This window comes from Haemaphysalis longicornis, unplaced genomic scaffold, assembly GCF_048455015.1.
Source record: "Haemaphysalis longicornis isolate Haplotype H1 unplaced genomic scaffold, Haemaphysalis longicornis Haplotype H1 scaffold_7, whole genome shotgun sequence".
Classification (NCBI taxonomy): Eukaryota; Metazoa; Arthropoda; class Arachnida; order Ixodida; family Ixodidae; genus Haemaphysalis; species Haemaphysalis longicornis.
In genome coordinates this window covers 41,504,781-41,518,619 of record NW_027526422.1, presented here as the reverse complement: position 1 = coordinate 41,518,619, position 13,839 = coordinate 41,504,781, and the positions used below count along the sequence as shown (strand labels likewise).

Here is a 13,839-nt window from a genome sequence, read left to right as displayed (position 1 = left end):
AACCCCCTCCCCTTCCTCTGTCACTTCCTATCTGAAGGCCGACACGCCAGCTTTGGCCTAGGGTTAGACGGGGGACAAGAACAGAGACAGAATTGATCGTTTCCAGTTGGTAGTGCACCTCCACCATTCACACTTGGTCGGATTATTGTCAATTATTGTCAAATATTATTGTCAATTCGCTGAATTTTTAACACGAAAGTGTTTTAATCCCGGATACAGGAAGATTTGGCTGGCGTCATATCCGTCACGGCAGTGACGCCAGTACAACGAAGCAAGCGGCCTGTAAAGGGTGCACCCCTGCACACAGGGTCTTCTTGCGGGGAAGCAACATGCCGCGATACCCGAAGATTTCACTGACGTCATATCCGTCTCGGAAATGACGCCAGTACACCTTTGCCAAAGCGACCCGCCAGCAGGACGTCGCTCGCCAAGCACACCCACAAAACAGCCCCCGACCCGAAAATCATGCTCAACTGCAGATTTCGCTGCACATTTCACTTTCGTGCTTTACCGATTCCTATGACAGAGGAATCAACCGCAATATTTTTCTCTTTGCCTGCAATCCTCCCCCCCCCCCCCCCCCCCCCCCGGTTTGCCGTCTGGCGCTCCGCCGTGTCGCCAACATGCGACTTGGCCCTCCGCCTCAAAACGTTGCCGACTTCTGGCCTAAAGCACCAACATTCAGTATATGACATATGCAGTTTAATCAGCAGTTTTAAGAGACGCTTTTGCTAAAGTGCAGTTACCGTCGCTTTCTTGTGTGCCAAGTAAACTCGGGTATTTCTCTTGACGATTCTCTTGTATCAGAGAATAAATTTAGTATTTTATTTGAAATACATCAGGCCGCTTAAAAATGTATTTTCCGAACATGAAGTTGCTAAAAAATATTTTGGTCTTTTATTTATATTCCAGAATACTTTTTTTCTGTGCTTTCATAACTATCTATGAATTACCCTGTTATATGTGTACATGTCAAAATAAATGTATCTCGGTTTCTGTATTTTAAAGCGACCATGCAGACAAAATACAAGTTTGTTTTATTCGAAAGATTTGTTGTTTTATAGTGCTTCCAGCGCTTTTCCAGCAGCAACTGATGCTTTATTCACCGAGAAATTAATGAGCTTGAGTTAAAATTTTGATTTTCCTGCCAAATAGTGTGTTTTAGGGATGTTTGCAATGACATCATATGTGCTGGAGAGCCTTGTTTACCGTTAGCCAAATTAGATGGCGCCACCATACCGCGGACGGCCGTTTTCTGCTTTTGCTTTGTTTCGACCGTATTTATTTGTGCCTCGCTTGTTTTTGTTAATATAGAAAATATTCGTTTCGTGAAACATGGTGTTCGCTCGATGGAGTGCGCTTGCTTACTGAATTGCCTATTTACTTGCAGATTTTTTTATTTTACATTTGAAATTGCTCCACAAAGAACGAATAAATAAACACAGTGTTCACGATAAGCTTTATCCAAAAGGGGAGGTGAAAACTAAGGCGGAAAGCTGGTTGGTTGGTTGTCAGTACCGTTGAGGGTAATGGTAGGGCAAAACAAACACCAAGAAGCGCAACAAACCCGCGGGACGGGCGCTGGGTGCCTTCAGCGTAGATGCAGCTTTTCGCTGCAATCGAAGGCCTTACAGCGTACTCAGAAAACCTTGCTGTTGAGAAAAATTTGTCCAGGTCTGAGTTCAGGTCCAAACTCGGAACCACCACCGGTCTAATGCACTCTCTATCAACTGAGGCCTACCAGAAGGGTAGCCGCTTCGAGCGGCATAATCGATGGCTGAAAGTGAGGGCGTGTTTCAGGGCAAGACCATGCACCACCACTGGCTCTACCGGTAACGCAACTTGCACGTGTACTTCACTTCGAGTTGTCAATTGATTCGCTCTCGAGCTACAATACTGTAGCCTCCTGGTGGGTCTCTGTTGGTAGAGTGACTGCCCAAGAATGACTGTGGGTCCGGGTTCGAGCGCCATACCTGGAAGAATTATTCGTCAGCTGCGAGTTTTTCTGCGCACATGGCTGCACATTTTCTTTGCAGCCATATGGCTGCGTGTCTGGTGAATATCATGTTTTCTTTTGCAGAAACGTTTTCCTTCTTAGATGGCTGTCTCTCAACTGGTCGACTAACCAGACACTTTATGCGCGACACTCATGAAATTATGGGCCTGTGTAATGGTTTTAGTGACTGAACTTTCCAGTTGACGCAATCTGGAATTCACGTTGGAGGAGTCCGAAACTAGGACAGGAGCGGTTGGAGGTCAATAGGAGAGGCGTTCGTCCTGCAGTGAACCTAAGTAGGCTGATTATGGTGGCGATGAGGATGAGGGCAATAAACTACACGAACAAATGTAAGAACTTGATGGAAAGTTAGTAGGAGGGAGGGTTATCTTTTTTTTCTTTCAGGGAGAATAACTTTTACCATAGGAATCATAGGTGAATGTGTATTTTAACGGCAGTGTTAGTGCAACTGTAGTCGGGTCGAAGAAAATGTCTAGCATGCGGTCCGAATGGCTACCCTAAATATGGGCTCACATGCTTTCAGAGCCGCCGGTTGTGTGTACTGAAGACTTTGCGCTCGCATTTTTTTGCTGGCTGTGCCATTCAGAGTTTCGTCTCTATCAGCCACTCTGTCCCCGTCATCTGCCCTTTCTGTTCCTGAAGTTCATACAGAGCAGTAAGGGAATAGCATCAAGCAAATTATCTCGTTTAGGTGCGACCCGCCGCGGTGGCTCAGTGGCTATGGCATTGTGCTGCTGAGAACCAGGTCGCGGGTTGGATTCCCGGCCGCGGCGGCCACTTTTCTGGTGGAGGCGAAAAGCAAAAACGCCCACGCGCACGAGATTTCGGCGCACGTTAAAGATCCCCAGGTGGCCAAAATTAATCCTCCACTACGGCGCGCCTCATCACGTACGTTGCGTCGGCGCGTTAAACCCTACAATCAATCAATCAATCGTTTCGGTGCGAAGGCTTTAGCAATCTGCTGAGAGATCATGGCAGTTTCGGTGAAATAGCACCTTGTTCACTAGCTAGGACACGGAATGGGCAAAGTGTATACTCCTGAAGGGGTTGTCCTACCTTGCGGAGGTGGTGTATACGTGGCAGTGTAGTTTTTGGTCCATCGTATTTTCGCGCTGATGAAAATAGTTTACATACAGCTACTTATTTTGGGCTTGTACTGATAAATGATAAGCTGCTGTCAGCCACCAATAATGACTGCCCTGTCATCCGGGCTGGTCTGGGCGTTCAAGCACACTTTCCACTGTAGTAATGGAAAAGGTTAAAATTAATTAGAAGGGATCGTGCGGCACAAAAAAATGAAAGAAAGAAAGGCTACCCGGCTGATGAACCGCTGTTTAAAGACTGTAAGCCTGGTCCGGTTTTTAAAAAGCCATCCTGGAAACGTGCAGTGAAGTGAGCAAGTTTGAGATCTCTTAAATGGCATTAGTCTGTTGTCAGAAAGCATAAATTGATGGTCAAGCAAGCAGTAGCATGCATGTAATGATGTTCGATGCAACTAAAGCGCCTCCTTCGCTGTGCAGGAAGCGAATAGTATACGGATATGCGTCGCTAAACTGTGTTCTGTAGTTGCCCATTAGAAGTCAGGCCGAGATCGATGCTCATAACCTTTACTTTACTCATTATGTGAGCACGGGTATCAACCCTTGTGCATGACTAATGGACAGAAAAATACGGTATTTAGACAGCGTCAAAAACAATTGTTTGCAGTTCCTGTTTTTCAGGCGCACGTGTGGGTCGTTATGGTGGGTCGTTAGTGGGTCATAACCTACTAAAGACCCACGTGTGGGTTACTAGTGCATCGCCAGAAAAGCTGCCGGTGAACGCCGTACAGAAGTCCACAAGACATGGCCAACCAGCCTGCGGGACCTGTAGCTTGATCTTGGCGAGTCTGCAGTGCTGTCACAATGCTGTCCACTCAGGCAACGAGTTAAAACTAAATCTGTAGCCTTGAATAGTCTGCGGAATACGAAATCTAGAATTTAAGTTAGAAACAGAGTGGCTTATAAGGAAAGGCAGGAACAGTTTCTGATAGGGATTGTGAATCAAACGAAATCTCTTGGATCAATTGATCGAGTAAGGCCTAGCTGTCGATCAATTAGGTTAATTTTTTTAGACGACGCTTGAAAGTTTATTTCAAAAATACAATGATGTGTTATTACATAATGTAGGTATACAAGAGAAAGAAACCCAAGATAAGAAACCGCTGGCAGGACCTCCTTAATGCCTACCCATCTGTGCATTCTTGCCCTATTGTCGGGGCGGTACTGGAGTCCAGTAAGGTTTAAAAAAATGAACTAAAATTGCGCTCATTTTGTCAAACTTTTCTTTCTAAGGGCTGGTATCCATCCAAGCGCTCCTGCGATAAGGTGGACAAGAACTACCACGTGAGTGTTGTTTTTAATTTTGTGCGTGTGTGTGTGTAAAAAAACTTCCAGAGTGCTGATAAACTAGACACTTCCACACCGGGGACTCAATGGCGCGGTATTTCTTTATCTTCATTTTTGTAGCCGTATCACTACTGTATGAACAAGAGGATAACGTACAGCGACGCTATACCGACACAGTAAGCACACACTTTTCATCACCTCACATGCTCGAAACAGAAGATAAAATTTGGCAGCAGGAGACGATAACAAGTTTTGCTTTAAGTGCGTGCACGCGCACGCAAAGCATTTTAGAGTCGTGGCTCTAAAAAACGTTAACTTAATGACTGACTGGAATTTTCCGGTGGTTTTGTTTGGCTAATTTTTGTCTGAAAAAAATTGGTTGGTTCGTAAGGTTTCACCAGCGACACAGCGCGGTGGTTACACTAACAGGTCGCCATTTTCTCCACAGCAGCACGAACAATGATAAAAACGACATTTTTCCCCCTTAATTGTTTTATCACACCGCTGTTAGCAATGTCTCTCTATTCAACAAATAATTCTACAGGAAGTCGATTGATGCACGTTCAGAGCTCCGTGTTGTCCATTGTAGTTTATGGCGTTTTTGTTTTGTTTTTCTCTTTTTTAGCGCTGTTGCCCTTCCAAACACGCTTTTTGTATTGTTGTAGTAGTGAAGCCTTTCTGCAGTGGCTGCGTTTCTTTCGCGCTTTATTGGTTCAGCCATCCCGGGAGCACCTACATAATGCTGAACCACTCTCAGCCAACCTAATGGCGAACGTCCTGACCAAGGACCACGTTTTTAGATGCTACGCATCTCATTCACTCGCCTTGTCCTTGCATCCATCCGGCGTTGTTGTCGGCGTTGTCGGCGTCCACCCCTCCCCCATTCTCCTCGCCGCGCCAGCTGCGCTCTCCGCCGCTCACCCCCTATCCTCTCCGATAGCGAACACTCTCTCGCGAGGGGCATTGGATTGGATTGGATTCGATTGGATTGGAACTCTGCGATGCTTCGCATCCCTCAGGGTTCCCCTCGTGAAGATGGTGTAATTTTTTAAAAGATACCTAGCATTGTGAAGCGGAAAAAGCTAGACGAATGACACATAAAGAAATGCTCAGGGTCGTCGTCTGAACATGCTTACGGAAACACCAGAGGTACTGAATAAATAACACTTCTTCCCACCTATAGGTGCAGCGCACACGTACATGCACCTGGCTTGTGCCACCCCCCCCCCCCTTTTTTTTTTGTTTCTAGTGTTTTTCTACCACAAAACTGAATTCTGAAGCTGATTTGATTGACAGATTGTAGGGTTTAACGCGCCGACGCAAAGCAGGTGATGAGGCGCGCCGTAGTGGAGGGCTCCGGATTAATTTTGACCACCTGGGGATCTTTAACGTGCGCCGAAATCTAGTACAGACTGGCGGTTTTTTTTTTTTTTGCTTCTCGCGTACATAAAAGCGCCCGCCGCGACCGGGAATCGAACCCGCGTCTTCGTACTCAGCAGCACAACGCCTTAGCCACTGAGCCACCGCGGCGGGTAGTACTTGATCTCACTGCATGATCTATATCTGCTTGTTGATACAAGAGGTCATCCAACCTTGGTCATGTTTTGCCTTATAAAAGGGTATAAAACTGAATCGTGGGGAAAGGGACACGGCGCGGCGCTTCGTAATGACCTCATTTTGTCTCCGAAACGAACCTGATGTAAATCGGCATCCAGCGCATGCAGAGAAAGCAGATTGGAACGAACCAGGCACCACATCGGGAAAACGCACCAAGAAAGACAGCGAGGCAAGTTGGCACGACTGCATTAGCACAGCAGTGCGAATAGGCTGCAGACACGACGGAAAACAGTTTTAAATGCGGTTAAACCAAGTTTGTCCGGCAAAAGCTCGGTATTCGCGCCGAGAACGTGCAATGAACATGCGCGAACCGTAATGCAAAACACAGATGGTGCTCGGCGCAATTGGTGCTGTAGTCCCGAACGCGCAATGAACTTCCACGCATCCAGCGCCTCCTTGTATGATCTTCTGATGGCACGCGTCCTTATTCTTTCCTCTCCGCATCTTTCCCCTTGGAACAAACGAGAGATTAGAAGCTCTTACCGCGCAACCGGACGAGGCGCTGGCTTAACCTTGGCTAAGCTTGAAGGTTACATAGACGCTACAAGGCGTTTTCTGGGTTTGTACCTCGAGTAACAGAACTTTCGCTCTGAAATCTACGTTTATTCAATCGATAGAAATAGAAAAGCGGACCTCGGCGGTTATATTATTCATTATCATTTATTCAAAGTACCCCTAGAGGCCCTCACGCAGGAGGGTATTACATAGGGGGTGGTCAATGCAGCAAAAACAAACATACAAACAAAGACATACACTGGGAGAAATAGAACATAAAAAGAACAGCGCATGCGCGAACACAAATATGATAAATGTATTATTAGCTCTAAATAACGCGTAAAAATAAACTGAGAAGAAGCAAAAGCAAACAAATCTCTGTAGAAAAATAACAATCTGTCAGAAGTTATACAGTAAAAAAACATGGACAAATGAAGCCAGAAGCGTACTTGGTTCACATATTTCTGCACTGCGCTAACACCATGCAGTTCTAGTTACCGTTACTTACCATTTACCGCTGTGCTTGAAGTAGAGATCAGCGGAGTGTTCGCACAGAAATCAGTCTTAGCGATGAGGTTACACCCAAGAGATTGCAGACTGATTTTTCCTCAGTCCGACAAGTGTGCAGCCATGGCGATTTCAAAACATCAGCTCCGTCTCAGCTCGGGTATCAGAGGCCCGCACGCATAAATTTATAGGGGTTACATTTCTTATCTGTACACGAAACAGTGAATTTAGGCTTGAACGAAAACCACGCGTCGCGTTACAGAATGGCAACAGCCTCTTATTTTCCTCATTCATTAAGAAATTATATGTGGGTAATTTGGCCGACGGCGGGCGTTGTTAGCATTCTACAAATACAGTTTTCAACAAAATGACGCTGTTAGTCAAACGCGAATTTCGAGTGCAGTACGTAATTAAGGTTACTGAAGCAAATGAGTCGGTCTTTAATTTTGTAGCGTGAGCTACACTGGCCGAGGTTGAGCAGTTTCGCGTGGCTACTGGAGAGCCGTACTGCGCATGCACAAGGAGCAGTGACGTCTCACGGCGCACAGCTGGCATGCCGGAGCCGCCGCCGTGACTGGATTGGATTGAATTCAATTGAATTTGAAAACGTTTTAGCAGCAGCATGATAATCAGCTAATCCTAGACAACCAGGAAACCTAAGAATAACCAGCTGAACTTTAGCTCACGCTACGTATATATTGGCATAGCCGAGCTAAGCCACTGCTAATTTTTTTGCTGCATTGTGCAGTTTAGCCCGCGTAGGTAATTATTTGACTAGTTAGCAAGGTCTAGCTATATACTTAGTGCATCTGTAATTAAAAGAACAGAAAACACTGTCGCTCGCGGCTGCCACACCAATGGCGTCACGTGTCATGCTGGTTTGTATGCTATTTCAATCTTCCAAATTTTTATTTTCCCCAATTTAGTGTTTCCCATTTACTTTTAAAGCGAGAACTTTCATAGTGCGACCGATGTCGCCCTGTCAAAAAAACTAATGCCTTCCACCATAGACCGGTTGGTCGACCGAAAAGATCTGATGAAACCTTTGTACACACGGCGCGCGTGCATGAAACCGGGCTTTCACGGTATGAGAACGGTTACTTGAAAATCGCGAATAGGGAACGGTTCTAGATAAGACAATACACGCATCCATTATAAAGAAGAAGTACAATAGTATGCTTTTATCTCATAAGGCACGTATCGGTATACATTTAGATCGTTCGTAGATGCTTTTACGTAGTGTACGAAAAACCTCTGCATGGGTTCGTTCTTCGTTTAAGGTCTGGGTCTTTGGAGGTTTGGCGGTCGATTGGACTCACATTGGACGCCAAGTTTGGACGCACATTGAGCGAAGGTTTTGAAGCACTTTTGGCGAATTTTTTTTTTTATGTGAGAGGACTCTCGCGCTTCTTTAAACTTAATCTGGGAAGAGATGGTAAATATTTTTTTGTTCACGTGCACGTTGTGGAGGCTAAGCATGATAGCAATCAGCTAAATTTAGCCCTTTTTCTTGACAGTGTGACGTCTTAGCCCATGTCAGCAAGTTGACGGGGATGATGATGCGCAGAAAATGGCACTTTCTAAGGTGACTTTCTCGTTAAAAAATGCCTGTAAATTGGCCAGAAAAACTCAAACATGGCTGACCATTTTACGCATAATTTAGTAAGGTAATAAGAAGTCTTTACAGTAAAGCCCATGTCAAAGTATTTCTAGGAATTAAGTCAGTGAATTTGGGCCTAACTCCCGTTACGCTATGTTTTATACTGCAGCTGCATGCAGCTCCGTGGAACTATAGAAATAAATTGCAACTTGTTGAACGCTGTTGTTTGACCAACACTCACGGGCCCTTCTTTTTTTCTGCCTCTATTTTCGCCCACAGTGAAGGTCATCGCCCTCTCTGGCCGGTGTACGGAGAATACACTTACGTTCCACCGCAACGCTGGCTCCACAACATTGAAGTGAGTATATTTTTGCCACTACATAGCTGTGGACGGGGGCTGACAATGTTTTCACTCTTTAAAAAAAAAGGGTGGTGCATTTTGTACTAACAGAACCCTAACCAGTTACTTATCACAGCGTCCACTAGGTACTTGGTGCTTTTACTAACTGTCCATGCATAACCTGGAAAAAAACTACGCGTGACAATGTGGATCAGCTGAGCGCGAAGCACGACATATAGAAACATTCAACACGAATATAGCACACTTAGACAACAAAATAAATTGACCAAGAAAACCAACGCGATGCAAGGGGAGAGCGAGTATAACTTAGTTACCATAAAAATACGTCTGTTCTTCCTGCTTTTATACTCAGCAGCGAAAGTCCTGTGACAGAATCGGTGGGCTTAATTGTCTCAAAAATCGAATATATTAGCGATAATTTCGTAATTACGCATTTTAATGTCAACATATACAAGTCAGAATGTGGATTTGCGAAAACGTTTTAATCGTGAGGCGGAGTGGGAAAAGTGCTGTAGTTATTATGTTCAATAGTTCATAGAATTTCGTTACTATCAATGAATGTCAGTATCAAGCAAGCAGCAGTTACTAAGTGCACGGTATAGACTAGTAACGATAGCATTTAGGGTCCATACTTCGTGCAGGACGTATACGTACCGTCCTGCGGGGTAGTAAAGTTCGTAAGGAGTTAGCAAATACAACCCGTTACTACCTCTTTACTAGCCTTTTTGTTAAGAGTGTTCGATTGATTGGTTGCGGGGTCTAGCACGCCGAAGCCACACCTTGGCTGTGAGGCGGGCCATAGTGGTGGTCTCCGTATTAATTTTGGTCACCGGGAATCCTTAACGTGCGTCGAAATGTCGAAACGCGGGCGTTTTCGCCTTTTGGCTCCATCAGAAAAGCAGTTACCACCACCCCTCCTCCCCACATATACACGTAAAAACTCATCAGGCGAATTTTTATGTGCTGGGCTATGTGTAAATACGTGTGTATGTGTATGTATGCGCATACAAGGGGATAAATCTAGTTGTTTTTTTTTTTTCATGAGCTTCAAAGGTTTCACCAGCCTTAGTAATTTGGTTTAACTTAAGGAAAGTTGAATCAGCGGACTGTTACCCCGGATAACAAACTAGCTACGAAAAAAGGGAAGGTACAAGCCCGAAACTCTCAACGTAAGCTAATGCGCCGGTCTCTGGACACATTACTTATTTAGAGCAAATTCCTAGCAGGAATTTTTTCTTATTTTGTTGGGACTACGAGTAGTGCTCAAAACGTGGAAATATGAAAAACTACAAATCTAGGAAAGAGTCTAAACACCAAAATACATGCGAAGCCACCATCTCATTGTGGCGGGGATCCTATGTTTGCTTTCATGAGCACAAAATAAACTTGTTCGTCCAAGTGAGGGCTTCGAAGCAGCGCACTGCCATGTCACCGAACACTGTGATAAGAGCACATGTCAAAGAAAAGCCGGTTACTCACTAATAAATTATTTGGAATAACAACGGCACCTACGGGTAGGGGGGTGTTGCCAGCCATGTTGACGTGCATTAAGAAAGTGATATTTCTCATTTTAAGAGATTTAATAAAGCACGATGCGAGGCCTTGCGATTTTACAGTGCCATTTTCTTTGACAAATCAGAAGTTTACGAATGCTGATCATGACATCGGTTAGTGCCCTCAATTAAATAGCCGATTGTTAATGTGATTCGTAAAAAGCAAACGTGGCCAAAAAGAAGGTGGGGGTGGGGGGCGCTTGAAGGAGGGCATGTGCTATAGAGAGCGACCGGCCCATAGCAGCCGGCGACAACGGGAGCCAGCGTGCCCAAAAATTGCTGTGTATGGACGGAGTGCTTTCTGGTGGTGCTAAATATAATCCCTAACCTTGCCAGCTTCGCTTCGTTTGCAGTGCGACCTGCGACTGCTCGCAATAAATGTAGCGGTCGTGCTTATAAATACCGATTGTACCCGTCAGTGCCTATAATACCGCCAAACACTGAGAATTTACGGTTAAGTCAAAACCCTCTTATTAGCGATGAAAACTTCAACGTACACAAGTAAAACACGCTGCTACCATATCTGCCTGCTCGACTGGCATTGTTTATTTCGAAAATTTTCGTTCATTTAAACATTCGTAAACTTTATCAACTTTGGTTTTACGCCGAGAAGCTTTTTTTTTTTTTTTGCGTGGAGCTCGTCTATGCACCTGCAAAAAGTTCGCAGGGAAGGTTTAAATTTGTGTAATGTAAAGCAGCTCCAACAGGGCCATTCTGGGCGTGGAAGCGCCGTCATTCTTGCGGAAAGTTCGGTGCGGAACAACGTTTCGGCAGCGAAGAGAGCACTAATCGACGGCAAAGTCTTCAACGGCTGCTGCGTTTTCACTTTAACTGGAGCCACGCTTGTAGTAACTCCCTCGGGGTGGCTTACAAGCCCAACAAGTGGCGAAATTCGGTATGGCAGTCATCAATAATCAATACCTGCGGTGAGAACCGCAATTATCTTCGAGATAACTTTTTGGGCCACTGATCCCGACCCGTACCGAGTCAATAGGAACCTCCTGAAAATAATAGCCCTTACCGTGCGGCTGCCAGCCTTCCTCGGCTGCACGCAACAAATACCATAGTTTACCCTATGTTCACTGAAAGTACGATGAAAAAAAAAAAAGTTGTACAGGACATTTCAACATATTCCTTGGCGAAAGCGTTTAGTTTGGCTAGGTTTGTCGCACAGCCTTTTGTCGAACTACAACCTCGAGATCAGACTCACTGCAGCCACTTTTTCCAGAGCCACTATCCATGCTTATGCGACACCGCCTCCGCAGAAGAAAGGCTTAGGCTTGTGGGGAAAATTTAGGAAGATCTTGTGCAAACTAGGCATCGTTTATCTCGAACAATAGGGAGCAAATGCCCCGCCCCCGACCGCGTACGGCGCAACGTGCAGGTCGACCCCTTAAGGGGTATTCACACGACGGAGAAATCCGCCGTGCGGCTCCTAGGAGTGCGCATCACATGACTCCTACGTCACAGTGTCTCGCCGTCTGGCCTCTTCGATCGGAGGTAGGAGCTTTTGCTTTCGAGCTACAAACGATCCGATCGTTGGCGGCGGAGGCGGCGGGATTCCGTCTGCTCGTCGGGCAGCTGGCCCTGACTCTAGTTCTAGAGCGGTTACAGGCACTCATTTTTATTGCTTTTTATCCCACTAGACGTGAAAATGCGCCGCGCACACGACAAGCGCTCTGAAAGAGCCGCGTATACCATAGATTTTCTTACAATATACACTAGACAGGAATCTGGCGCTAGCGTCTATGCGGCTCACATCAAGGCCGTCTGTGTCGTCACGGACCGCCATTACATCAAGCACTCGCCTTAGTTTCATCATTGGCTTGGATTGAAACGTTTTAGTGACCGCAAATTTCAACAAAGTGTAACAAAAACGAGAAGAATAGTGCGCAATTATGTAAGTGGAAAATAAAACAGGCTATTTTAAAACTAAGGAAAAAGTATTTTTTCCGGAACGGTTGTGCCTGCAGGACAAGGTGGTAGTTACGAACAATGATAATATTGGGGAGTGGGGGGGAGGACTGACTCATTAGAGACTCTTACTTTAATAATTTTACCGTTATTTGAAATAATCAGTTGCTTGAAGAGTTTGGAAAGTTTTTTTATCGTGCCTATATAAACGTCGCCTTCGCGGTGAACCGGTGCACCGACCGTCAGCTACAGTTTGTGGGCCTGCTCTCTACGGCATGCCAAGGAATGAGGCACACTGCGGTTGCGTGAAAGAACTTTTTACTTACATCCTCCACGCTGTCGCCCGTCCGGGCATACACACGCACAGACACCAGCACCACACTCTCCGTCTCGACGCCCAGTCCCCGCGCGCGGTTCTTCTCCACCACCGCCCGCTCCTCCCCATCGCTGCTTCTGCTCCGTGTCCGCCAGCGCCATCCCTCGGGCGCCGACGTCTCCAAGTCTTGCGGCCCGGTGGCCGCACGGAAGGCGAGGAGGGCGAGGGAAGGGAGCCCATGGCGAGGGGCTCCAGCAACACCCCCTAGGCCAGAAGGTGTCGTGCCAAGGCGCTCCCCACAAGTTTAACAAGAAAAAAGAAAATGCGGCGTTAAACAGTCGTGGACGATGACAAGATATGACGGAAACAGGCGACCGTATCTGTCGTATCTTGTCTTCGTCGAAGTACTTTTTGTTTCTTTTTTTCGTCAGCTACAAATTTCGTGATGGCATATTACCGCTCAGTCGTACGTCCTTCGACTGCGGCATGGCCAATGTCAGGTACGATCCCGTACTGCCTGCTGCTTCACCGAACACGGCTATCACAGAATAGGAAGGATTTCGGCTTCCTCCTAGCTCGTAGATGTGTTAATGCATAGTGAAGAAAGCAAAACCCCAAAACCGCTTAAGAATCCAACTGTCATGACAAGCTCAAGCCAAACGAGAGAGAGAGAGAGAGAGAGAGAGAGAGAGAGAGAGAGAGAGAGAGAGAGAGAGAGAGAGAGAGAGAGAGAGAGAGAGAGAGAGAGAGAGAGAGAGAGAGAGAGAGAGAAGGCTCTTTATTAGAAGAGAAAGCCGAGATGTTTGCCGGACTTTCGACACCGACATGCTACTTGGCGGGGGAAGGGGGAGGGGGAAAGAAAAGGCCCCATATATTACAGGGCAGAAGAAAAAGGAAGAAAGAGAAGAAATAAAAGAAGACAGAAAAATAACAAGAAAATGACACTCAGTTTGTGAGTAGTGGGATTACGAAGTCTGTCTTCTAAAGTCTAAATCACTACAGTGACGCCAATCTCGTCCAGATAGTCGAACAACGCCTCCAGTACTTTGCGTTGAGCTGGTGGAGATGGCCA

General features: G+C 46.0%; 1 protein-coding gene across 2 annotated transcripts in view; it reads left to right on the top strand.

Moving 5' to 3' along the window:
• The window catches only part of LOC144145312 (uncharacterized), a 71,622-nt gene that overhangs the window by 47,009 nt on the left and 10,774 nt on the right, over window positions 1–13,839 (top strand). For both annotated transcript variants that reach the window (XM_077676878.1, XM_077676879.1), the window contains 3 exons: window positions 4,351–4,401; window positions 4,525–4,580; window positions 8,903–8,981. In XM_077676878.1, the coding sequence (XP_077533004.1) occupies window positions 4,351–4,401; window positions 4,525–4,580; window positions 8,903–8,981 (186 nt within the window). The remainder of the gene's footprint in view (window positions 1–4,350; window positions 4,402–4,524; window positions 4,581–8,902; window positions 8,982–13,839) is intronic.